Raw genomic sequence first — 27,170 nt, 5'->3', positions numbered from 1 at the left:
CCATGGGTGGCCCTGAACGTGGACAGCATCCGCAGGGGACCTTCCAACTGGGAAGCCAGGAAAATAAAACGTCATGACAGGACCCCGAGAAAGCCTTGCCCTGGGGACCTCCTTGCTGCCGGCCCTGCCTCCCATCACCAGGCCTGTGATCAAGCGTTAACAGATTTCTGCCCGGAGTGAAAACCGCTCACAGGAAGTGGGGGTCCTTCCAGAAGAAGTCGCTCAGCCGAGGACAGGTTCCATCCCGCCTGGTTATCACAACTGTTAATTCATGTCATTTCCTGATTAAAAATAGCCAGAAGCTACAAACACACTGTCCTTGACCTCCGTGCCCAGCCAGCTCCTGGGACGGTGGATCTTGCCTCACAGAGAGGCCCTGTGGCAGCCCTTGGAGATCAAGGAATTTTCCAGATCATTTGCTGGGTATCTCAGCCTCCTTCCCTAAACGGCAAAGCCTGCGGCAAAAGCTTATGGGCCAGAAGAGGCAAATTCATAGAGGCAGAAAGATTAGCGCTTGCCTGGGGCTGGGAGGGCGCGGGAAGGGCTACAGATGGGCCCAAGGGGTGTTTTGGGGGTGATGGAAATGTTCTAAACTTGGGTTTGGGTGATGGTGGCACAAATGCTGCGAATTTTATGACATGAAATTACTTTAATAGGTTGCACTACAATAAAGTTGTTTGGGGAAAGAAAAAATAAAGCTTATGTGCTAAGACATTTGGAGAACAGAATCCTAGGGAAAGAGGAGGTGGGGGACAGAGACAGCCACTCAGAGAGGACGCACTGCCATCCTAGCCACAGCTCTGTGGCCGCTGAGCCTGCCTGCTCACCCGCCTCCTGCCTGGGCTTGGTCCTTCCAGACCGGGTGGCAGGACAGGAGGAGAAGAGCTAGAACACCCCAGCTCTTCCTGCACTGCTGGGTCACAGGGAGGCCAGCCTTCCTGCACCTGAGGGCCCAGTGAGGTCAGAGGCCAGGGCTCACCTGATCTCAAATCTGCCTCCAGAAAGGCCCAGCTGACAAACTCAGAGATCCCAATAGTCACCTCCCAAATCAGAACTAGCCGTGGGTCACTCCCCAGCCTCTGAGGCTCTCTTGTGTCCATGATCCCCAGGGAGACAGTCCCCCAGGGACACAGCATGAGGGTCCAGGGCCTCTGAGGGGAAGGCCAAATCTTTCAGAAGGGCTCAGGGCAGATATTGATTTCCTGCTGCTGCTGCTGCTAAGGAATCCATGACAAACTGGTTCACTGAACGCTAGAAAATCACTCATAGGTTCTGGAACTCAGGTGATGAAATGGACCTCGCTGAGCTACAGCCAAGGTGCTGGCTGGGCCGGGTCCACTGGAGGTGCCAAAGAGTCCTCCTCACCTCTCCAGCTTCCAGAAGCTGCCTGTGCCCCTCGGCTCCTGGCCCCTTCTGTCTTCAAAGCCACATGACACTGGAGTCTTTCTCAGCCTTTGTCCCCTGGGTCCTGGTTCTCCCCACCCTCCCCGTCTGGACACCTGTGATTATACTGAGCCCACTGGACAGTCCAGGATAACCTCCTCGTCCTGAAGCCAGGGACTTCGGCTTCAATTCCACTGCAACCTGATGCCCCTTGCCACACAACGTAACGTGCACACAGTGCCCAGGGACTGGGACGTGGGCATCTTCAGGGTGGCTGCCATCTTGCCCATCTCAACCCAGCACAAGTCCCAAGTGGGTAGGACCCTGGCTCGGGAGGTGGAGAGAGTCAGTGAGCAGGGTGGCAGGAGTCACGGGCGGTACTCTGCACCCAGCCCAGGTCTGCCCACTCTGGGCTCGGAGGGAGTGTGCCTCTGCTGAGTATGAATTCACCCCATGAGCTCCGGACCTTCCGTCTCTTGATCAACTTCAGTCATTCTACCGTCTGACCGCGAGCAGAACATGACAAATCCCTCCCAGGTGACAGCCAGTGGCTACCGGCAGTTAAACCTAATGCCTTTCATTTAAGAGTCCCCTGAACGTCTGAGTCCAGTGGAATTCAGAGGGGCAATGTGTGGTACACCCTGGCCTAACTCTCCCGTAAAAGGAGACTACACATAAGAGAGGGTCCTGTGTGGGGCGGAGAAATCTCCATGGGGAACTGTCCATCAAAATCCTGGCCCTGGTGAGCCACCTTCTAAACCAGACCACACAGATGACATCCAAGAACGCAGGAAGACCCTGGACCAAACCCATAAAGAAAGAACTCATTCACCCCCACTAGTGATCACTGTAAAGCAAAAACCCAGCGCTTTTTCCAACTAGCAGTTGGCCACCATCCCTGACACCATCCACCAGTACTGGTGAGAGAGTGTGAAATGGGGATTTTCACACGCGTTTCATTCTGTGGGTTGGTGGAGGGGAAATGAAGATGACCCCTCAGGGAAGCGGGCTGGCAATCTGTGATGAGAGCCCTAAAAGATGCTTCCACGTGTACAAGTTCTAGGTTTTAAAAAATAACCACAGACACGGGCAGAATGTTCTCCTCGGGCAGCTCACCGCAGCACGGCTTAGGATCAGGGACACTGAGAAGGAAATGGGACAGCCAGCAAGAGAAGGGGACATAAATGAAACCCGACGGATGGCGGGTGCTTTCTGCTGAACCCTGATCCCTCAGACCCCCCATTAACCTGTGGGTGCGGAATGGGACCCGAGTCAGCTCCCTGCCCCCCGCTCAGCAGTGTAGTGAGTCCGACCAAGACAAGGAGTTTATTTTCTGAATGTAAAATGAATTATGTAACCTGGAGCAGGACATCCAAGGGGAAGTGAGTGCAGGAAGGAGCAGGAGCGTGTCGGAGGCGGAACGGGCCAGAAAATCTCATACGGCTTCTACCCTCCGGCTCCTCCCAAAGGCTTCAAAGACTTGCCTCCCCGTCAAACTAAACCCACCCAAAGGAGAATAATTAGAAATGAGAGGAGAGGAAGGGAGCAGGGGGCAGAGAAGCAGCTGCTGCCAGACTCCGGGGAGTGGTTTAATCGTGACAACTGGAACTGGATTTCACACTGGGACTCCTGATAGCTCTGGCAGGACGGACGGGGACACTCGGGCAGCTGAGTTCTTACCGTCCGCCTCACAAACAATGAAAAGCAGCCGCAGTTCCACTGGAGAGACCAACTTCCACTGGGTATGGGAAGAGGATGGGGATTTCATGCTTCCTTGGTTGTGGGTATTTTTTGGTATGTGTGCGTGTGCACGCGTGTGTGCACACGCCTGCTGGGAGGGAACCCAGGCTCTCAGGGAGAGGCGAGTTCTCCAGCCCCAATCCATCTTTTTCTCCCCTATGGGTCTTCCTCCTACTCACAGATGCTCCTAAGGTGAAATTCCCTAGGGTGTGTTAGTCTGTGCCCAGCGTGATTCTGCCACTCCCACCCTGCACTTCCTCCATCCTCCTGTCCCTCCCCCCAGCCTCCTTCACCCACCCCACTGACCTCCCTCTGTTCCATGCGACCTGACCCCACCCCTTCTCCTTTCCCTGCTCTGGCTTCCAGCTGTGAGGGGAAACCTTTGGCCTTGACCTTCTAGGACTGGTCATCTCCCTTAGCACAACGTTCCCGTTCCATCCATTCTCCAGCAAACGCCACAGCCTCATTCCTCTTCACCGCTGAGCAGAAGGCCCGTGCGTGCGTGTGCACCAGGTTTTCCTAATCCATTTGTCTGTCCCCAGGACACAGGGGCGGAACGGGGTGTCGCTCAGTGGGTGAGCACTCGCCTAGCACACAAGAGGCCCTGGGTTCCAGCCCCAGGACCACAAAACAATAAAACATTTTAAAAAAGAAAGACCCAGTCCTTTGTATTTTTTACCCTGAGACAAGGTCTCACTAAGTGGCCGCAGGTCTCACTACGTTCCCAGGCTGGCTTCGAGCTTGCGATCCCCTGCCTCAGCCTCCCCAGCAGCTGGGATTGCAGCTGTGGCCACGGCTGGCACCCGGCTCCCTCAGGGCTCGTGAGTGAGCCTGAGCAGGGCGATGGGCCACGCTGCCCGCTGCCCCCGTGGACGTGGGGACTCACGCCTTCCCAGTCTTCCTGTCCTTCCCTGGACAGCAGGTCCTCAGAGGCAGCAGCTGAGGGCTCACTTCCCATTCCTGTGCCTTCTCGTGCGTACCCTCACCCCTTCCTGCAGCAGAGCTGAGGGGAGCCGGGCACGCGGTGGACACCCCATCAGAGCTGGTTCCAGGGGGAAGGGCACCGGCCACTGCTGCCTCTGGGAGGCATCTCTACTTCCCACCAGACGCCAGCAGAAAAACCAAGACCACGACTCCCAACACACAGGAACTCCTCCTCCCTGCAAGTCAGGGGCACAAGGACTAGAAAGCCCAGCTGGTGGCACATTCGTGCCGGCCCCGACAAAGGAAGCCCCAGCTAGGGCCACCCCTCCACTCTCCCCCAGTGTCCCACCCACCCCACCCTGCCACAGGACGAAGCACTAGCACTGTGGCCACCGAATGCCAAGCACGTCTTTCTGACGACTCTGCCAATGGCAAGATGCACCCACCAGGCTGCAGTTCACCCGGGCGGCAGGTCGGCCAAGGGGGAGGCATCACACCCTCTGCTGGGTCAGGCTCCATTGAGCCCTCTGAACAGGAAAGCCCAGCACGCAGCCAGCCCATGAAGGAGATGCCCCTGTGGGTCTGGGTGCCCTTCTCCGAACAGCCTCTGCTCCCCCACGTGGAGGCCCAGTCTGGAGGAGCCAGTGCTGACCTCCCACGCTCCCTCGGGACCTGGCTTGGCATGTCCACTCGCAGGCCGCAAGGCCGGGAAGCACGGGGGGAACCCAGGAGGCTCTGCTGGGGTGAGCCCCAGGCTCCCAGCAGAGAGTCAGCAGTGGACATGGGCAGGGAGGACGGGGGCAGCAAGGCACAAGGAGACGGGCGGCGTTCCAGGAAGGAGGAGTCAGGCACCCAGTGGACACTATGTGGTGGGCTGCGGTCAGGCCGAGGGGAGGGAGAGGGCCACCCCAGGCAGCAGAGCTGAGCTGGATCGGAAACTGGCAGAGATGTGCACGCTGACCCCAGACGAGAGTGTGGGGGATGGCCTTGCGCGTCCACAGAGGAGGCAAAAAGAGGAAGGGACCTCAGCTGTGAGTCCAGAACCAGGGGCCCAGCCAGAGGAGCAGAGCTGCGGGCTCTGAGTGGTCCCGAGGGACAGTTCTCTGATGGACATGTCAGCCCACAGCCACTGCTCGTGCTTAGGGTGGACCCAGAGAGCAGGAGGAGGAAGACCTGGTTCTGCTGCTCAACAACAGGAGGACGTCCCCATCCTCATCTGAACTCGGCCTCTCCCAGGCCCCACATGGTGCCTCACGGGAAGGGAACAAAGTTGTGACCAGAAGCAGCCGTTCACTCTGATGTGCCTGTCCTATCAGGGGACGCCTCTGTCACTTGGCCCTGGGCTCTTAGCTGAGCCGGCAGGACACACCCAAGGTCCAGGGGATGTCCAGTGGGCCCATGTCCACCCACCTGCTGCCTGGGCTGTTCCTCCAACTGACATGACCCTCAAGTGGCACTTACTAGGCCCTGGGATGGGGGAAAGGGCACCCCAAAAAGGGTCACTTCCAAAGAAGCCAGCGGGCATTTTGGCCCTGTGGACCATGATCCCTCTGCAAAAGCAGCAGCCAGTCGGTGAAACAGGCCACTTTCCATTTTCTGTGCCAAAGACAAGCGGCTGGACAAGAAGATCACTCAGAGCTCCGTCTGGACGTCACTCGGCGTGCGTTCTATTTTAGAGCGAGGCCCTCGGTGCTGCCCCGGTGGTTTGCAGACCTACTCTGAAAGGGCGTAGAATGCCACCCACCCTGGTGCTCCCCACCTCCACGCGTCCTTTGAAGAAAACCAAGCTCAGCTGCTGTACTCGGCAAGCACCCACGGCGTCACGGGCACACTTGACACTGTGACCAGGGCTGTGCGGGAAGAAGAGCCGCGGGGACCGTCCACGCAGCCGAGAGTCTTCGCAGAGCCACAGTGTCCTCTCTGCAAAAAGAGGGCACCGCCGGCCTCCACGTGGACACATTCGGTGCCCGGAGTCCTGGGGCAGCCCCTAACACAGGCCGGGGCCCCTTCTCTTCCCTCCTCTGGCCTCAGTGTCCTCCCCTCTGAAGTGCAGAAAGGGGCAGGAGGGAGACAAGCCATATGAGGTGGCCCTGCTCAGCAGTCACCTCGCAGCTCAGGTCACCTCAACAGCAAGCTCTTTCCAGGCTTACGTGGCTGGGACAGAGGTCACATCGTCACCCACGTTTTCCCACCACATAGAGAAAAGGAAGAGGTCAACGTTCTGCACCACTAGGAAGACGTGTCAGTGGGTGTTCTGTCACTGTGACAAATGCCTGAGAAAGTCACCTGTGAGGAGGAGGCCTCGCTCTGGTCACAGCTTCAGAGGCCCATGATCAGCTGGCCCCGCTGCTCCGGCCCAAGGTGAGCAGAGCTTCCCAGTAGAAGGGTGTAGAGGAGGACACTGTTGACCTCATGGCAGCCAGGAAGCAGAGGGGGCGGAGGAGACAAGACTGAGTCCCCAGGGTCACACACCCAAGGACCCACTCCCTTTAACTAGGCCCCACGTGCCAGCGCCCACCACTTCCACTAGTCCTTGCAGCTGCAAACCCATCATAGATTGATCCACTGAGGGGTTCAGGGCCTCGTGTCCCCCTCACCTCCCCAAAGCCCCTCCTCTGGGCACTGCTGCCCTGGAGCCTAACCCTCAGACTAGGAGCCTTTGGAAGGTTCTAGATCAAAACTGTAAGAGCAGTGGCAGCATGACCACTCCCCTTGGCCAGTCCCCCGGCTAGGCCCGGGTGCCATGTTGATGGTTTTGCTCAGCCTGGCGAATGCTCTATGCAGGGCCCGGGTCCTCTCCTGAGTGACTTCACCCTCACAGTCCCTGCTGTTATTTCCACTACGATCCTCCCAGGACCAGTTTTAGCTCACACAGGCTGGAACAGTTCCAAACAGGTTCTGGAACACTGGACAGAGCCCATAGCCAGCATCCTCAATGCTGTGTTGCAGCCCCTCATATGGGAAGGTCCAGCACTGTGGTGACTGGTGCAGGGTGGTCCTGCCAACGAGCTGACCATGATCTCTGTGTCTGTTTTCTGCATCTAATTAGACTGGTCAAAGAGGCAAAGTGGGGCTCCCAGGGGACAAAAGACCTCCTGAGTCTTTCCTTCCCCGACATTCCTGCCCTCCTCTAATGGACATTAGTCACCACCCCGAGCTTCGCACATTGTATGATGGTTTCTTTAAGGGCCTGGTTTCCCACTGGGCTGGAATTCCCTCTAGGGACCTTTTTGGGGTCACAGATAACTTCTAAAACTGAACTGTGGTGACGAGCATGCAACTTGACACTTTCAAAAAACTCCCTGAGCTGGGCACTCGACAGGTGGACTTCATGGCGTACACATTATGCCTCAATAAAACTACTTCTTAAAAACTCGAGTCTCCATGAACGTGTGGCCTTAGGGAGCACCTCCCAGAACCCGCTTCCTCATCTGTGATCTGGGACTGTGATAACTGATGCCAACCGCGTGAGTGTACCGAGGTCACACGTGGCGGCCAGCAGGCCCTCATGAATGCCGGCTGCCACTCCCACTGCCCAATGTTATTATTTGTCCAGCACAAAAGATATTATTGAGAGAAAGGGAAAAGGACCCTGGGGAGGCTGCGTGCTGTGTCCACAGAAACAAAACCCCTCCAGGGTATCTGTGTCCTGTCCCCAGACCTCGAATATGTCACCTCATGTGGCCAAGGGACTCTGCAGAGGCTCTCACAGGTGACAGTGCTCTGCCTGCATTATCCAGGCAGCCAGTGCAATCCCCAGGCTCTTAGAAGATGGAAGAGGAGCAGGAGGGTCAGAGGGCAAGTTGGAGGTGCCCAAGCGGGAGGAAGGGGGGCAGCCCCTCCAGGAGGTGAGGGACGGGTCCCCCCAGCACCTGCCCCTGCAGGAGGCGGCGCCCGCCCATCTGGATTCACCCAGGCAGACCCTCCTCCCACCGCACCTCAGAACGTGGGCACTGCGCCTGCACCGTCTGTGGCCACTCAGTGTGCAGCATCTGGCCCAGGCAGCAACAGGGGACCAACACGGTGCCACACTGTGGGTGGCCTGGACAGGGGACCAACACTGTGGGCGGCCTGGACAGGGGACCAACATGGTGCCATGCTGTGGGTGGCCTGGATAGGGGACCAACGTAGTGACACGCTATGGGTGGCCTGGTTAGGGGACCAACACTGTGGGTGGCCTGGAGAGGGGACCAACACTGTGGGCAGCCTGGAGAGGGGACCTACACAGTGCCACGCTGTGGGTGGCCTGGACTGTGGGCTGAAGGGGTTAAGGGGAAGAGGGACAAACCAGAGTGACACTTGTGTAAACCCACGTTTTTCACACCTGTGAGATGCGCTGGGGAGGCAGGAGGGAGGAGGCGGGACAATAGCCGATCGGTGAGGGCCAGGCGGGTGAAGGGTGTGAAAGGGGACATCTGTGAGGGACGCTGGGAAGACACCACACGGGGGCTTGGCAACCAGCTGCACGGCGGGTCCAGGAAGAACAGTCAAGGGGGACACAGAGGCCACCTTGGGTTACAGGGAGATCACTGATGGGGTTAGGAGACGCTGGCCACTGCAGGAGAGCAGGTACCCAGAAGCGGCAGGAACACCAAGGCTCAAGGGCTTGGTTTTGGTACGGGGGGTGGTGCAGCCATCACTGGCTACACCCCGGCCCTTTTTTATGTTGAGACAGGGTCTCCCAAGTTGCTGGGGCTGGCCTCCAGCTAGAGATCCTCCTGCCCCAGCCTCCCAAGTGGCTAGGATCATAGGCGTGAACATCCAACCCAGCCACTAGCAAGGGGTTCCAACTTGGGGCCAAAATCTTAGGACTGAGGTCAGAGCTGAGACACCATTTGGGGACACCAGGAGTGCAGAGTCAATGCCACAGGTGACGGAGGTCTGGAAAGGGCTGGCACATGGAGAAGAGCAGACAGGACAGAACTTGAGCAGCGAGCTCAGGGGTCAGAAGAGGGGAGGAAACAACCCTGGATGGAGCAAGGACCAGAGAAGGGGGCCCCCGAGGAGACCCGTGACTCCGAGGGCTGGTTCAACACCGTGTGGCAGCAACGAGGGATGGAGCAGAGGGAGGCGCGGACGGATTCTCAGAAGCACCAAGTGGGGAAGGGCCCTCGGGGGGAGCGCCAGACAGCGGGGTGGGGAGACGCCTCGTGAGTCAGGAGACCCCGGGCACCATCCCAGGTGTGAGGGGAGCCCGTGACAGCACAGGGGACAGGGAGAGGAATGGACCGCTGGGCCGGCTGGGGTGCAGAGGGAAGGTTCTGGAGGGGCGGGGACCTGTTCCCAGGGGAAGAGGAACCTCCCTGTCATGACACCGAAGTGAAGAGCAGGAGTGTGACAATGACAGGGACCAGAGAGGTTCACGGGGAAGATGGGATCAGGGACCTCACCTTGGCCAGCCTCCATCCTTAATGGAGTGGGGGGGGGGGGTCACTTAATGACAGCAACACAGCCAAGCCAGCGTCTTGATGCTGTCTGTCCTGTGAGCTTCCTCATCGCTGTGACCCAAACACCCAAGAAGGATGTGGGGGAGGGAAAGTGTAGACGGCGCCCAAGGCCTCAGAGGTCTCCTGCACAGACGGCCAGCTCCATGCTCAGCCCAGGGTGAGGCCGCAGGTCCTGGGGCATGGTGTGGAGGAGGAAAGCAGCTCAGGACAAAGCCACCAGGGAGCGGGTGGGGTGGGAGGGGCAGCAGGGGCGATGTCCCCCCCTCCAGGAAGCCCTCGGGGCCACCCCTCCAGCCAGTCCCCTCCTGCCCGCAGTGACCACCAGTGCATTCACACCAAGATGGATGACAGGTCACGGCTCCCTTCTTTCACCTCTGAGAACTGCTGCACTGATGAGCTTGGGGACACCTCATATCCACACTGAAGCAGACAGCAGACTTCCCTGAGAGCCCAGCTGAGATCAGCTCAGCCCAGAGGCCTCCAGCAGCCACGGAGCTGCCTCCTGTGGCCAGCACCCAGGAAGCCAGGGGTCGGGTGGCTGTGACACCGGTCCACTTGTCTTGTCTCCCCACTTCTTGAGGACAGAGACCAGCCCTGACTTCATGTTCACTACCCCAAGTCCTGGACCTCACAGCTGCCCAGCGAGGGCCCCAGGGAGGAGAAGTGACAGCCCCGAAGGCTATGGCTCATTCCCGACACCCAGTAAGGCCAGCTCCACGGAGCACCATGGATAAGAGCTTAAAAGGCAGGAAAAGCCACGTGTGCCCACACCCTGTGGAATTTCTTTAAATACCCAGCTCTCCAAGTGCATTTTTAAAAGAATCTGCAATAAAGAAATGGCTCCGCGGTGCTGATTCAGCACCAGCACCAACAGGCTGCGGAGGAAACACTTCAGGTGCTGTGGGACGAGCCCCACATGTGCCGTGAACTGGGAAGGACTACAGAGGCCCTCATCAACATGGACCTATAGGCCCTCATCGACATGGACCTACAGGGACCCTCATCAACTGGACCTACAGAGGCCTTCATCAACATGGACCTACAGAGGCCCTCATCAACATGGACCTACAGAGGCCCTCATCACCTCGGCCTGAAAGCCTGGAGCCCCCACGTCACTGGGCCGGCACATTTCTGGATGTGTGGAAAAGCTCTCCAGGTCCCGTTAAGTCTGGGCCCGGGACATCATCCTTTTGCCGTCTGACGCTGCCCTGCCTCCCGGACTCAGCCTCACGACCCTCGAAAGCCAAGTTACCACCATCTCCCCTTTCACTCTGGCCACCCCCTGCCCACGCTTACACACCCTCACTTGTCCCACCTGGAAGATGGATGACAAGCAGGCCAGTAGGGCGGTGTCCTCATGAGGGCCAAGCCCCAGACCCACAGGACCTGCCTTCGCCTGTGGTCACCCCCACACTTCCACAGCATCAAAAAACCAGCTGATGTTCACAAGGGGAAGGGGTCATCCCAACCCAAATGGTGGCCAGGCCCACAGCTTCTGCCATGTACGTAAGGCCTCAGTGCTCTCCACATGTTCTCATCACTAACGTGACCACGTGGTGTAATTAACACAGCCAGGTATTACTGTAAGCAAGGGCGTGGCCCTGTCCCTTGGACAAAGGCTATGAGCACTGCTTACAAAGACCATGAGGCAGCTAACGTCTAATGGCCTTTCCCAGCGTAGACAGTCACAGTAGCCACCTGTGTAACACTCAAGGTGACAACCAGCGGCACCCCCACTCCCTCCTCCCCACAGCAGGTGTGTGTTTTCTCCAAACGGCAGAGGCTGTGACCCAGCCAGGCTGGTGGAAAAGAGGAAGCACATGGTCCTGAACGTCCAGGCCACGGTGATCAGGTCCACACGGTCGGGGCGTACGCCATCCTGACCAGGCTTAGGCGTGCAGCTCCGGGCATCACTCTGGGCCCAAGGCCTCTCCACTATCCCAAACTGACGTCCAACCCATCACAGTGGCCAGGTCTCTTTCCCTTACAACCCCATTCCCACTCCCTGCACCTCCCGTGGCTGTGCTGAGTGACCCTCTGAGCCTGTAGCCCTCAGGATCCCGAGTTTGGGCAGCACACTGGACCATGGGAAAGACCTCTTCCTGTCTGTGTTGGTCAGTGTTTCACTTCTGTGACAAGAACAACCTAGAAAAGGACAGGTTTACTGGACTCTCCATTTGAGTCCACAATAAGCCAGGCCTTGTGCAGACCATGGTGGAAGGGTGTGGCGGGGAAAGATGCCCAGCTGGGAAGCAGAGGAGAGGGGAAAGGGGCCAGAGACAGCCACATCCCCAGGGACTGACTTCCTCCAGCCACACCCACAGCTCCCTGTAGCTGCCAGCAGTGACCCATCATCAATCCATCATGTGGATTAATCCACTGACAAGGTCACCCCTGGGGACCCCATCGACTCACCTCTGGACACTCCTAAAGTGACTAACAGGAGCTTTGGGGCAGATGCACCAGGGAGAGCCAGGACACCAGCGAAGTGGGTCTTCACCCACCTAAGGACCAGACGCCATTGCTGTCCAGTACGTTTGAATGGGAATATTTCCAGACGTGTTACACACCTCCCTTCCTCCTCTTCAACCTTCATTTGCTGGCTCAAGGTCACCATGAGTGTCTGCTGCTGTCCAGACACCACGTTCTTATCCGGAGCCACTCAAGAGCGTATCCTGAACCCCCACCTCGGTGGATTAAGAAGGCCGTTCTGAGGGTTAAACCTCCTCGCTGAAGACCACAGACAGAGAGGGCAGGAGAGACAAGCCACCCTGTACGCCAGCTCAGAAAGGAAGCTGCTACCATGACGAAACCTCTGATTCTAGTGACAGGGACCTTGACATTTCATGGCTACCTTTCCAGGGCCCAGCACAGAGTAGGACTTCATAAATCTTCGCTGGGTTCTAACCAGTAATGGGGTCAAGAGTTTCCAAATTCTAAGTATCGCAGAATTCTAAGAATTTAGTTTCAATTCTTTCAAATCAAAGCTCGTCAACTCCACGAATATTCACTCAGCCCCTACAGTGAAGGTTCTGTCGCAAACACTACAAAGGATTCAGAAGGAAGTGGGTTCTGCCTTCCAGGACGGGACCATGTGGGAGAATCAAGATACGCAGGAGGGAGAAGGGCCTGTGTGCGGTTAATGATCCAACGCAGGAGAAGCGTGACCGAGTCAGAGGACAGAGTGAGGCTTCCCTACCTGGGGGGGTTGCAGAAGCTTCCACAGAAGTAAAAGGGGCAGCGCAGGATCTCAGCAGATGGACACTGGGCGGAAAGGGCTGTTATCAATTAGTAAAGTGACCGTCCCTTCTCACCTCCAGATCTCACTACGACATATGACCCAGCACTCGGCTTTGCAGAGAGGAACTCAAACCCCAGCCCACTGAAGCCATCTGAGGTGCAGGGGGCACAGACTCTCTCCCATTCTGTAGGCTCTCTTCGTGGTCTGGATCGCTTCCTGTGCTGTGAAGAAGCTTGTTAGTTTGATCCCATCCATTACTGATTCTTGATTTTACTTCTTGTGCTTCAGGCGTCTTGTTGAGGAAGTTGGTTCCTTAGCCAACAGGGTGGACAGCTGGGCCTACTTTTTCTTCTAGCAGGTGCAGCATCTCTGGTCTAAGGCGTGGGTCCTTGATCCACCTTGAGTGGAGTTTTGTGCAGAGTGAGAGACTCGGGTCTAATTCATGGGTTTCCAGTTTTCCAGCACCGTTTGTTGAAGAGGCCACCTTTTCTCCACTGTACCTTGATGGCACCGCTGGTATGAGATGACTGAATTCATGTGGGTCTGTCTCTGGATTCTGTTCTGTTCGGCTGGGCTTGGGTCTCTTTGGTGCCAATGCCATGCTGTTTGTCACTACAGCTCTATGGTGTGGTTCAGGGCCTGGTGCTACGAGGCCTCCTGCTTCACTCTTCTGGCTAAGGGTCACTCTGGCTATTCTTGGCCTCTTGTTTTTTCACCCCCAAAGGCATTGCTAAGAGATCACACAGACCGTCTAAGGGGTACCATAGAAGTGAAGCATTACGGAATTCCCAGGCTGGGTTCCGGGATCCCTTCCCTGCCTCCCCGACCCGAGCACCAGAGGGCAGAGAGCCGAGCTCTTATGATCTACAAAAGACACAGGGCACAGGGCCATCAGACCAAGAATTCTACCCTGGACCCTGCCTGTGGTGCTCCTAAGCTCAGAAAAGTTGAATTGTCATTGCATGGCTGAGCAGAGTGACAGCAGCAAGTGCACAGCCTGGTGCCCACCCAAGAGCCTCCTTCAAACCTGAGCAGGCAAATGGCAGCGCTGCCCAGGAGAGTGCTGCCCTGGGTCCTGGGCAGTTCATGGTCACTCTTCTGTCACCACAAAGCTTAGCAGTGACGAACGAGCCTTCGATCTGGCTGCTGATGTGCAGAGTTTGGGGGAACCGCTAAGTGAACGTGGTCTGGGTTCTACCCAGGGGAGGAAAGGGGAAGTGCGAGGGGAGGAGCAGGAGCTGGGAGGAGCACCACGGAGCAGGGAGAAGCATGCTCCCAATGGGACAGGGCTCCTCCATCACCGGAAACCTGCCCTGAGCCGGGGTGGAAGTGCCCATCCTGGTATTGAGTCTGGACACCGTCCCTCACAAGGGAGGCCAGCTCTGCTCAGCTCGATGGCCTCGGCCTTCCCATCACCGCCACCCTCCACCTCGGGGAGCCAGGATAGGAAGAGGTTTGAAGGCACATTGCACGCGGGGGCAGGTCCCGGGATCCTGGCTGTCACTCTCAGGACACCCAGGTTGGGGGCCAGAGGCACTGGCCTCTTTCCCTCTGCTTTCCTTGGCAATTTACACTCTTACCTCCCAAGCCACGCAGGAGAGGGGCAGGGAGATGTCCGAGCAGGGCCGGGCTGGGAGGTGTCCGCACAGGGGCGGGGAAGGGAGGTGTCCGCGCAGGCCTGGAGCTGAGACCCTGAACGTGCTGGTAAGCTCTCCACTCAGGGCCCTGACACCCTGCAGGGGCCTGCCCCGAAGGGATGCTGGCCAGGGTTCCCTTGTGTCCTCTAAAGAGCTACCCACCCCAACGTGGGAGGGATAATTCCTGCCAGGTGTCCTGTCCTGAGGACGATGTAATTAACAGTCACGATGATCACAGTGACCATTCCCGTGTGGGGTGCCAGTACGCACCAACGTCACAGCTGGAACGCACTCTGCTGCTCTAGGAGTCGGTCCCCTGCCCACGTGGCAGAGGTGAGGAAGCCAACACTCCCGAGCCCTGAAGGAGGTCACCTGGCGCCGGGTGCCACGCACGTCAGCGGCTCTGCTGCCCACGCCCTTCCCAGCGGCATCGTTAGGGGTGACTCACCAGGAGCAGACAGCCTCACACCAGAGGGCCTGGTGTTCACCTCTCAACTGCCCTGAGCCTGGGGACAAGATGGACCATGCCCCGAGCCATGTCCTCTGGATTCCTCTGGGGACCACACTGCCTGGCCTTCCCTCGGCTGTGCCAGGCTGTTTCCTCTCATAGTCAGTGGTCGAATTCAAAACTGTGCATGCACGTGTGTGCATGTGCATGTATATGCGTGTGTGCGTGTGTGTGCATGTGTGTGCATGTGTGCGTGCGAGTGTGTGTAAAGGCAATTGGTGAAGCTTCAAAATCCTAGACCCTAAGCTCCCTCCTAGACCCTAAGCCACACTCCTTCCCCTCCAGTGCACACACAGGATGTCCCTGAAGGAAGCGTGACCTGTGAGCCACTGGAAACCAGGCTCAGAGGTGGGGAGTCACACAGCTGCCATGCCATGGCCTCCGGTCAGCTCGAGTGACAGGGAGGCTAGCAGAGGGTGTAGGGGCTCTGTGGTTGGGACTGGGGTCTCTGATAAACTTTGTGACTGTGGCATGCGTGGTGTGGGACATTTCGGTGCAGACACAGGACGCCTGGCTGCTGTGCAGCGGTCCTCGCGAGGCAGCTCTGTGTTCGCGTCGTGTCAGCTTCGACTTTGACCTGAGGCACATCACTCCTGGGAACAGAGGGACTTGCTTACTAGATGACTACAGCGTCTCACCAGCCCCTGGGGCTGCCCACCTGACAGTGACTTCAGACAGTGGGCCCTCTTGCGAGCTGCACCAAGCTCCTGACGTTGCACACTGTGACGGTGGAATGTGACTGCAGAACAAGCCACCGACTGACACTCTGAGCGATAATGTGATTATGGTACTAACGCCCGGATGGGACCTGCTGGTATAAATAAGGTGGCCGCTGGGACAAGGAGCCACTTTCCCGCCTCTGCACTTCCTCCGTGTCTCCTTTATGATTTCCTTACAGAGGGAATCTGGCTTCTCTCTGTTCCAAGGTCCACGGGTCCCCACCATCGCCTGAGCACGGCCGTCTTCCCCAAGCTCGGGGGAGGACGGGGAGGAAGCGGTGATCAAGCGGTGATCGGCAGGGTTGTGCTTGGCCCCGACTGACAGGAGCACCACGCTCTCGAGGAAACCGGAAGCAGCCACCACGCTAGACACGGATTTGCCAAGGAGGAGAGGTTACCGGAGGGAACGCCAGCCACCTGCAACTGCCAAGAACCCAGGTGAGGGATCCAGGGTCACTCCGTCCTTAAGATCACACAGGCTTTGACTTCAGGCTTGACAACTGGTCTTCACTGAATAAAGGAAGGCCACGTGCAATTTTAGGGTTTTCTATGCCATCAGCCTTAACTCGAGGGCTTGAAGTCATCGCCAAGCTAGTTTGCATGGTCTCTGGTGGCTTTAACACAGGCCCACTGATTCTTTGACGCTTCTGTCTTTCAAAGACACTCATTCCCAGTGTGGGCTGTGCTCAGTGACTTACTTCTAATGAAGAGACATGCAGAGGTGACAATGCGTGACATCTGAGACATGGTACTCAAGCACTGTCTTTCCTAAGGGTAAGTCAAGTCCCACGCCAGGAAGCCACTCAAGCAGCCTGTGGAGAGGCCCTGGTGAGGGGACTGAGGGCGCCGGCCGACTGGGTGTGGAACCCACTGGCTCAGGCCTACAGCACGGCCTGGCGGAGACCTCTGAGAGCCTGCTCCACAGAACCTTCCCGGGGGGGAGATGCCAGCTGCCGCCGACCAGCAAGCTTTAGAGCGATTGCTTCAGCAGCCACAGCGTCCGGCAGGTCCCGGTGCAAACCTGGGACTCTTCCTGCTTGGGAAGCACAGAAGGAGACGTGGCATCCTGACAGAGAAGGGCTGTCCTCTAGTAGTGTCCTTTAGGATCCTACTCTCTGCCTTGCTTTCAAATGAGCTGCAGCAGTAGTGTCCGGGGACCCTGGACAGCAGTGTGATGGGGCAGGACCAGCGGCCAGCCTGCAAGAACACTTTGCTGATATTGCACCCTTGAGTCATCCCAGGAACTCGCTGGGCCAGCTGCTGCCCATCACCTGCAGGAGCATCAGCTCAGCACCAGCAGAGCCAACACTGCTATGATGGGTTCTGGCAAAGCCTCCGCAGCATCCAGACGGCTAATGCCCACTGGCCACTCCAGGTGGACCCGTTCCGTCCACTGGAGAGGCACCAGGGCCTCATCACCTGCAGCCCGGGCAGGAAGCACTTTGTTTCCCAGGAACAATGTCAAGGTCATTCTGTGACAACAGCGGGTACCTCCTGCTCTCTGATGCCTCATGTCCAGGCCAAGCCTCGTCTCAGGTGCCTGAGTGCTCGTACCAGATGCTGCAGTTGGACCTGGGGTGCTCATACCAAGTGCTGCGGTTGGACCTGAGTGCTCGTACCAGATGCTGCGGTTGGACCTGGGGTGCTTGTACCAAGTGCTGCGGTTGGAGTGCTCACACAGTCCAGGTGGGGAAGCCTGGGTTCTCAGCTTGGCGCTATGGGAAGGCGGCCGAGAGAGGAAAGAGGTGGGCCAGCAGAAAGCTGCAGGTCCTGCGGACAGCACTCAGAGGGGCTTGTGGGATATCAGCCTCTTCCCCTCTCCCTGGAGCTTCTCAGGCACCAGGAGGTGAGCTGCTCACTGCACTACACAGTCCCGCCATGATGTGCTGTCTCACTGCAAGCCCAAAGCCAGGGCCAGAGGTAGACCTCTGCAACCATGAGCCAAAACAGACCTTTTTTCTTTTAAAGTTGATTATCTCGGCTATTTCATTGCAGTAACAGAAAACTGACTAACACACCAAGATATCATCTCTGCCTGCTATCTGATGCAGGTTCTTGGAAATAAGAACCGAAAAAAAAAAAATAGGAGATACTTAGAATCATGTGACAACAAGGATCTCTATAAACTACTCTCATCTGTCTGCATCCAGATGTTCTGATATGAACATTTTTTCTCTCGTTGAGATTCACCTCTATCAAGCCACTTTTAGGAAGAAATATCTTTCTAAAAAGTCCTCAGAAATTTGAGAGTAAGATAGGGTGAATGCTAACGGTATATTTCAAGTAACAATATAAAATACTTACATAGGAGGCATTTTGATTATGGGTCAAAGGGTAAACACCTCTGAGAAAATCATTCTTCCTAGGACCCTTTAAGGCTATCTTTAGAATCAGGTAATCCCTATTTACCTTTTCGCCTCAACTAAGGGGAAGCTCGGAGCTCAATTCACTGCTCATTCAGTGGCCATATCAGTGTAGGAGAGTCACCCCCGTCTTCCTGGTGTGAGGATTTCTGTTTCCACCCTGACATCTCTCTTCTTTTCTTTGATCACAGGTGTCTCCGCCACTTTGGATGCAGGCAGAATATCAATCACAAAGGAACAAAGTGGGCTGGGAGGGACGACACGCAGGTTCCATTCCTGGACACAGCTCCCAAAACACATGCTCAGAACCGGACGTAGGGAAGCCCCAGAGTCTCGGCAGTGGCCCTGGGAGCACGGGCCCTGGGAGCAGCGGCCCTGGGTGCAGGGGCCCTGGGACCAGGGGCCCTGGAAGGCAGACACCACGGGGAGATCCCTCCCATGCCTCTCCAAGGCCAGAGGGCAGGCCACAGCAGGAGGACTCCCAGACAGAGAGGCCAATGCCCAGCTCTGGGCTCTGTGGCAATGCAGAGGCTCCCGGGGGAGGTCACTGCCTCCTCTGGAAGCGAGAACTGGAGCATTGCTCTCCTCCAGAGCTGTGAGCTTCTCTCCTGGTGAAGAACGTTCTGCCTGCCTCCCTGAAACCCTCTGTTGAGGAGCCACCAGAGGAAGTGTCCCCAGAGGGGCAAGTGGGCAAGCCTCTGGGGTCCCTCTCCAACCTGCAAAGGTGGAGAGAAACAGAAAACGCTGGAGGCCCAGACGGACAGGGAAGGTGGGAGGACCCCTGGCACTGGCCAGCAGGAGCAACCCCCCAGGATGGCCCCTCAGACTGCCCCTCCAGGTTTGCCCTCCAGGATTGGCCCCCCCAGGCTGGTCCCCAGGTTGGGGCCAGGTTGGCCCCCCAGAGTACCACCGTGGGCTGACCTCCTGGTGTTGGACCCCCAGGCTGACCCCTAGCTGGCCCCCAGGCTCACCCCCAGGCTGGCCCCCCCAGGCTCACCCCCAGCTGGCCCCTTAGTCTGGCCCCCAGGCTAAACCCCAGCTGGCCCCCAGGCTAGCCCTCCAGACTTGCCCTTCCTCCCCTGCAGGCACCTGGGCTCCAGGAGGAACAGGTCAGGCCAGCGGAGCTTTGAGAATGTCTGCCCACCCCTGAGAGCTGGCTCTGTCAGCGGTTCTCACCCATGTGTCACAGTGGCAGCATGACAGGGGCGGGACAGGTGCAAGGGCCTGTCCAGCACAAGGAGGAGCCAGATCACCAGAGCAGAAAGCCCTGGGCTCAGAAACCAGGGCAAACGTCGAGTCCCAGATCCAGAAGCTGCTGGTGACCTTGGCCAAGGTCGCTGGACCTCTCCAGGTCCCACCTTGGTGGACAAGGGCTAATAACAGTAGTACCTGCGACGGGGCTGCCAGCTCTGGGGGGCACTGTGCAGTGTGTGTGTGTGCATGCATATGTGCGCACACATGTGTGTGAACGTATGTGTGCACATGTGTGTGCACATGTGTGTGCGTGCATGTGTGTGCATGTGTATGTGTGTGTGCACGTGTGTGCATGTTCTGAGAGGACAGGAGAAGGAGAAGGCAAGGGCTGAAAAATCTAGATTGAGGAACAGGTGGTCACAGGTACGCACAGACACCACATGCTGTCCCACTCTGGCTGGGAGATACGAGAACCAGACTGTCTCAAGGTGATGGACAATGGATTTGGGCCTGGGAACAGGGGAGAAGGACAGTGGGACAACACATATAATGTCCACATAGGGTCTGTAACAGACCTTGTAGGCCCATGACTGCGGAGTGAGGGGCGTATTTCCCAGGTACGGATAGAGAGAGGAGGGTCCTAGGCACCAGCCCTCGAGTGATGTGGGCCTCGCTTACCCAGGACCAGCTCCGAGGGACACGGCGGCGTTGGAGCAGAGGAGAGGTCGGGTGGGCAGGCACCTTCAAGGTCGCACACGGGAGTTGGGGAAAGGAAGGGCCGGTCAGGGAACTTCCCTGAGTGGCTGCAGAGGAGAGGCCACTGCAGACAGCCAGGAAAGCCCGTCCACAGCAGCCCCTGGTGTCCCCGAGCTGCAGTACATCACACAGGGACGCACACCAGCCCCAACCCAGGAGGGAGGATGGGAGGCCATTTGCACGCGATGCCCCTGGGGACGACGCGACAGCAGGCAGGAGCAGGCTGAGGAAGAGAGTCCACAGCGAATGTGGACGACAGGGTGGGGCCTGAGGGGCCAGTGGCTGGCATGGACGCCAGGAGGGCTGACCACACCAGGGCTCGGGAAGACGGGGGTCAATTCTGAGCAGAGCCCAGGAACAGGCGCGGGGAGGACCACGGAGGGACGGGGCCCTAGGATGGAAAGGCCACTCCCAACTCAAGCTAAAGCTCCCCACCCTGTGGGCAGGAGCCGCTTGGAAACGCTGGCCTGAGACAGGCCCCCACGTCAGAGGCGAGGGCGCGTTCCACGGGCCACTCCAGAGAAACCGGAGAAGATACCATGTCCACCCCCCGGGAATCACAGAGCCCAGACAGGGGACCGTGACTCTGCCACTGTTTGCCCACCAGGAACTGCCAGCCAGCTCATCACAGAGACTGTCCGCAGGGCAACCCACTGCCCAATTCAAGCCATCTGAGCAGCACACGGGGAAAAAGGCCGAGGCCAATGGCACCACAGTGGGCTGTCCCATCCTGGCCATCCCAGGAGGAGACGAAGACCAGATTCTGGCCTGGGAACAGGAGAGAAGGGCATAGGGAGAACAAAGGAGCTGAGGATCCCTGGCACAGGAGCCCAGGGCCCTCGAGACCCACCTCTGCCCAGCGGCCAGGCATGAGGTGGACATCTCCAGATGGTGAGATGCCACTGCACGCCAACCCCCGCAGCCCAGGGCCCAAAGGAGAGCTTCTCCCCAGGTCTGGGAGGACGCGAGGGGTAAAGGCCACCCTGTGGGGCCCGCACCTGTGGGGCCACCACTCAGGTGGCTGACGGCCCAGGGGCCTCTTCTCCCGCAGGGTGAAGGTGCCAACCTGGGCCGCTTGGGGGCTGAGCCACTTGTCACGTACAACACACGCACATGTGATCTGTGACAAGAGGAGGTTTTCACAGGCCCAGGTTGTCCTCAGTGTGGCAAAGGGATCAGAGACTGTCACACAGGGCCTCGGCGAAACAGCAGGAAGGGGCCAAGGGGGCTGCCTGAGACCCGCGTCACACTGGGGCCCGCCCAGGCGTCCACCAGAGCAGAGCAGGCACGTGGCACACAAGGGTCACCGCCCAAGGGTCACCGCCCCAGAGAGACGGACTCCAGACAGGCGCGTTCACAACACCAGTCAGTCTTTAAAACACATCGTACAGAATCCCACGCGCTACACTTCCAGACGCACAGAAGCCACTGTGGCCTTGCACCATGCAGACTCCCAGGATGGACGGTGGGCCCCTGGGCACAGGCATGAGGAGCCCACTTCCTTGATGTCCCTGTAATGACTGAATGTGACCCACCTTGTGGTTCTCCCCAGCCATCCTGAGAGGGAGGCTGGGGTCCGGCATGGGACCTGTAGGAGGCAGAGCCTAGTGATTAGGTCACTGAGGCCACCGCCCTTGGAAGGCACTGACGTCACTCTCCAGGGACCATGGTTAGTTCTTAAGAGCAGACTTACAAAACAGCAGGCACGGTGCCTTTCCCACCTGATCCCATTCCGTCTCATCATGATCTCTCCTCCTCCCACGCTCTGCCTCTGTGACACCACTCTCCACGAGGGCCTCCCTGGGAATGAACTGTGCCCAGCACTACGTTCTGGGAACCACCAGGACCAACAGCTAAATAAACCTCTTTTCTTTATAAAGTCCTCAGCTCGAGTATTTCATCATAGTTACAGAAAATGGACTGATAAATAGGAGTGAACGAAGGAATGTCTCCATCCGTCCGTCCTTGGGGGGTTTGTTTGGATGGATGATTTCCAACTCTACTCTGACCAATTTTGCTCAGCTTTGCATGATTCTCCCCTGAGCTTTGTTTAAAGAGAAGAAACAGAAATTGGCAGGAGTGAATTGCAGCAAGAGATGCCCTGTGTGATGGTGCTATTTCCACGCCTGTATCTAGGGTCAGCACTCATCCACGGGACCTCTGTCCCTGCACCCATCCCTGATGAGGAACCAGGTGGGAAGCCGACCCTGGGCCATCTTCAAGCAGGAGGCTATAGCTGCCGCAGCATGGGAGGTGGCCGGTGTATGAGCACAGCACGGTGTCAATGACATCAGTGCCCGGGGAGCAGGCCAGAAGACCACTGCCAGGTCCGCTGGCGTCCAGCTCCTCAGCTCTGAGCCACACCACCTGTCCTCTGAGGATGCACGGGTGGCCAGAATGCAGGAGACCTTGAGGCAGCTGGACTGTAACCTTGGAAACTGGCTTCCCTAGTTCCCATCACAGATGGCCGTCTGACCGCCTGGGCCAGCTGGAGTCGGACCCTGCCTGCTCTGAACTCGATCTCACTGTCCTGCCCAGAGCCCAAGATGCTTGTAAAAAAGGCAGGAGGAGCCGTGACTCAGTGTCCACCTTGCAACATGATAAACAGTGAGGGGACAGTCTCCCACAGAAAACAGACGCCCTGCTCCAGGCTGCGAGCTGGGCCGCCCTCCAGAAGGACAAGCACAGTGGCTTCACCGCTGGCCTCAAGCCACAGAGCACAGGCCTCCTTCGATCAGGGACCCCGGCTGAACCTGCAGGGCTGTTAGACCCCCAGGCCCCACTGTGCACCTGATGAAAAGGTGGCACCAACTGTCCCTGCCCCGTGGAAAAGGCAAACCTGCATGCTCTGCCCACCCCAGGACCTGGGGGCACTCTGCCGGGAGTCCACACCCGTGGAGAAGGCCAAAGTCCAGCCCCAGTGTGGCCTGTCACCCCAGCAGAGCCTGGCTTTACGCTGAGAAAGTTCTGCTCCGAGAAGTCTGAGAAATCAGCTCCCGAGCACTCAGAGCAGAGTTGGGAGGGGGGAGGCCGCACGTGGACAGATGTGGGCCATCACCAAACGCAATCATCTCGACCTCTTCAAGAGCCACCCAGGGTACAGGCGGCTCTGCCCGGTTCTCACGGCCAGGGCTGCTCAGCAGATCCTGCAGGGAAGGGTCGGGTCCTCCTGCTAGCAAGTGACCAGCAGGATCTACTCGAATCAAAACACATAAAAATCCCCCAGAGCCACGCGGCCCTGATGTCCATTCTCAGCACTGACTCCCAAGGGTGGGGAGGCCTCTCACCTCCCACCTGCCAACACTGCGAGGGTCTACATCCCCATTCCCATGGGAAACCCAGTCACTGGTGTGATAACACTAGGGGCCTCCAGAGGTTGATCAGGAAGGTGGAGTCCCAAGGGCAGAGTCCCTGCGGGAGAGGGCAGAGCCTCCGCGGCAGAGGGCGGAGCCCTTACAGACAAGGCCCAAGAGCTCCCTGTCCTTCCACCAGTCAAAACACAGCCCCCAGAGGACACAGAAACCAATCCACAAAACTACAACTATCTTATATTTGATAAAGGGTCTAAAAGCATGCAATGGAGGAAGGATAGCATCTTCAACAAATGGTGCTGGGAAAACTGGAAATCCATATGCAACAAAATGAAACTGAATCCCTTTCTCTCGCCATGCACAAAAGTTAATTCAAAATGGATCAAGGAGCTTGATATCAAATCAGAGACACGCCGTCTGATAGAAGAAAAAGTTGGCTACGATCTACATACTGTGGGGTCGGGCTCCAAATTCCTCAATAGGACACCCATAGCACAAAAGTTAATAACTAGAATCAACAAATGGGACTTACTCAAACTAAAAAGTTTTTTCTCAGCAAAAGATACAATAAGAGAGGTAAATAGAGAGCCTACATCCTGGGAACAAATCTTTACTCCTCACACTTCAGATAGAGCCCTAATATCCAGAGTATACAAAGAACTCAAAAAATTAGACAATAAGAGAACAAACAACCCAATCAATAAATGGGCCAAGGACCTGAACAGACACTTCTCAGAGGAGGACATACAATCAATCAACAAGTACATGAAAAAATGCTCACCATCTCTAGCAGTCAGAGAAATGCAAATCAAAACCACCCTAAGATACCATCTCACTCCAGTTAGATTGGCAGCCATTATGAAGTCAAACAACAACAAGTGCTGGCGAGGATGTGGGGAAAAGGGTACACTTGTACATTGCTGGTGGGACTGCAAATTGGTGCAGCCAATTTGGAAAGCAGTATGGAGATTTCTTGGAAAGCTGGGAATGGAGCCACCATTTGACCCAGCTATTCCCCTTCTCGGTCTATTCCCTAAAGACCTAAATAGAGCATGCTACAGGGACACTGCTACATCGATGTTCATAGCAGCACAATTCACAATAGCTAGACTGTGGAACCAACCTAGATGCCCTTCAATGGATGAATGGATTAAAAAAATGTGGCATTTATACACAATGGAGTATTACTCTGCATTAAAAAATGACAAAATCATAGAATTTACAGGGAAATGGATGGCATTAGAGCAGATTATGCTAAGTGAAGCTAGCCAATCCCTAAAAAACAAATGCCAAATGTCTTCTTTGATATAAGGAGAGTAACTAAGAACAGAGTAGGGTCGAAGAGCATGAGAAGAAGATTAACATTAAACAGGGATGAGAGGTGGGAGGGAAAGGGAGAGAGAAGGGAAAATGCATGGAAATGGAAGGAGACCCTCAGAGTTATACAAAAGTACATACAAGAGGAAGTGAGGGGAAGGGGAAAAATAATACAAGGGGGACAAACGAATGTCAGTAGAGGGGGCAGAGAGAGAAGAGGGGAGGGGAGGGGAGGGGAGGGGGGATAGTAGAGGATAGGAAAGGCAGCAGAATACAACAGACACTAGTATGGCAATATGTAAATCAATGGATGTGTAACTGATGTGATTCTGCAATCTGTATATGGGGTAAAAATGGGAGCTCATAACCCACTTGAATCAAATTGTGAAATATGATATATCAAGAACTATGCAATGTTTTGAACAGCCAACAATAAAAAATTTAAAAAAAAAAAAAAACTAAAAAAAAGACAAAAAAAAAAAAAAACACAGCCCCCTGTGGACCAGGAAGAGCCCTTGTCAGACATCAGATCTCTTGATCTTGAGCGTCCAGCGCCCAGAACCGTGGACAATGACTCCTGTTGTCCACAAGCCACCAGCCTCTGGCGTTTTGCCATAACTGCCCAGAGGGAGTCCGACGCCATCCAAGCACCACTCCAGCCAGCTCTGGGGTCACCGGGAGGACCCGCTCGGGAGGAGGGCAGGGCCCTGCTCTCTGCTTGTGTCCTGGATCTGCACATCCTTGGGCCAACCAAGGCCGGGCAACCCGAGGTGACCCCACGTCAACAGACGGCCATGGACAGGGCTCAGCCTCCCCTGCGGCTGGAGTCCACGGTGATGATGCCCGTGTGAGGCGATTCCGCAGTGATGAAGAAGCAGGCTGGACGGCACCCGTCCCCAGCAGGAGCAGGGAAACCAGAGCCTTCCCCACAGGTGTCCAGGCTCCAACGTCCCCCACACAGGGGTCATTCAGGCGAAAGCTGGCCTGAGCTCCTCCACTGCACCATGGCCGGCCTTGGCCACTATGGCCAGGGCCCAAAGCCCTCCCACTATGGCCTCCAGGTGGCCGTGGGCCTCCCTGGGCTGCCCAAGCGCCCAGCAGGGCTGGCTCTTACCGTCAAGCTCCTCCACAGAGATGTTGGCCAGCTGCTCGCTGTCGCTGCCCGCCGAGAGGGACCGGTTGAGGTAATTGCCCTTGTACAGCAGGCCGGCCGTCACGTGGTGGAACGGCATCTTCTCCCTGCTCGCCAGAGACGGGGAGAAGAGAGGCACAGGGTCACTCACTCGGTCCTCCTGTCCTTCCCTGGAGAACCCCCCAACCCCCAGATGTCCAGCGTTGTCACTAAAATAACAACGACACCCTTAGAGGGACAGCCAGAGTGTCACAGGGTCCCCAGGCCTGAGCATCGCAGGGAGCCTGGGTTCTCTGGTTCCCTCCTCTGAGGTCTTCCCTCACCTTCCCCAGGGCTTGCGAAGGTGGGCCGCAGGGTCTTTCCAAACCTCACCCCATCGTCCACCTGCCGTCCCCCCACAGGCGCCCAAGACACTAAGGAAGCTCCTGCCCTTGCCTCAGAGGCCGTGTCCACTGCTCCTGAGGAAGCACGGCTGGACCCCGGGCTGTGGTCCTGTGGGGGTCCGGGAGCCAGTTTCCCTGGGAAGACAGGTGTCCATCACACCGCACTCCCCACAGGGAGGAAATAGGGGCCACGGTCTGCACCTCGGACGCTGCCCGCAGCCTGGCCGAGAGGCCCCTGGGCAGCTCCTGCGCACACTCTGAAGGGCCAATCACCCCTGCCGCTGTGGGGGGAAGTGGGGCCACACCCTGTGAGCTTGCCACACCCACAGGAGGCCAGGCACCCTCCGGCCACTCTCAGGCCTTCCAGACACAGCTCCTGTGCCCAAGGCCACCACTGGGACCTGAAAGCTCCAGAGGGCCAGGCAGGCCTGAGGCCTCCCGCCCAGAAGAGGCCCCCAGAGGAGTGTGAGACCCCTGAGCAGGGCCTGCAGGGAAGGGCCGGGAGCAGCTCTGCAGCAGAGCTCGAGGCCAGCTGGGGCACCCGAGCTGGGGCACCCAGGGCTGAGCTCCCCCAGCCACACCCTGGCTCAAGCAGAGGCTCGGCTCCCTGCTGGCTCCTGAGGTGGCCCCACTGAGGTGGTCACCTGCACTGGCCCTTCTGGCACTGAAGCAGGGAGCCACAAGCCTCTGGACCCTCCCGAGTGACTAGGTATCAACGTGACTAGGTGTAAACGCACAGGGAAAGAGAGACAAAATGCCCATCTCTGAAGGTGACCTCCAGGGCACACAGACCTTGCTGTCCCTCAATCCACACTCCTTAGAAAAATCCAGATGAGAGCCACCTTCCTCCTCAGGACGTGCTGCTGCTGGCTGATGGAGGACCGGGCTCCCGTCACCTCCTCCCTGTGCCCAGGACCCCACTTCTCCTCACTCCCTCCAGCCCTGCTAGGGCTCAGAGCTGGTCCCCGAAGGATCCCCCGTGAGAGCCCTAAACAGAAGGGCTGGACCAAGAGCACAGAGCCAGCTCCCGGGAGGACGAGTTCCAGAACCAGTGTCCCGACCATCACTGCGACCCGCGGCCTCAGCTGAGCACCCCACGCCACCCAGGTGTCCAG

The 27,170-nt window shown here is 57.4% G+C and overlaps 1 protein-coding gene across 3 annotated transcripts in view; it reads right to left on the bottom strand.

The window, feature by feature from the left end:
• Nucleotides 1–27,170, bottom strand: part of Caln1 (calneuron 1) — a 276,336-nt gene that overhangs the window by 216,779 nt on the left and 32,387 nt on the right. For all 3 annotated transcript variants that reach the window (XM_071605244.1, XM_071605245.1, XM_027948661.2), the window contains exon 2: nucleotides 25,655–25,779. In XM_071605244.1, the coding sequence (XP_071461345.1) occupies nucleotides 25,655–25,779 (125 nt within the window). The remainder of the gene's footprint in view (nucleotides 1–25,654; nucleotides 25,780–27,170) is intronic.

This window comes from Marmota flaviventris, chromosome 19 (genome assembly GCF_047511675.1).
Source record: "Marmota flaviventris isolate mMarFla1 chromosome 19, mMarFla1.hap1, whole genome shotgun sequence".
Classification (NCBI taxonomy): Eukaryota; Metazoa; Chordata; class Mammalia; order Rodentia; family Sciuridae; genus Marmota; species Marmota flaviventris.
This window is presented reverse-complemented; position numbering and strand designations above follow the sequence as displayed.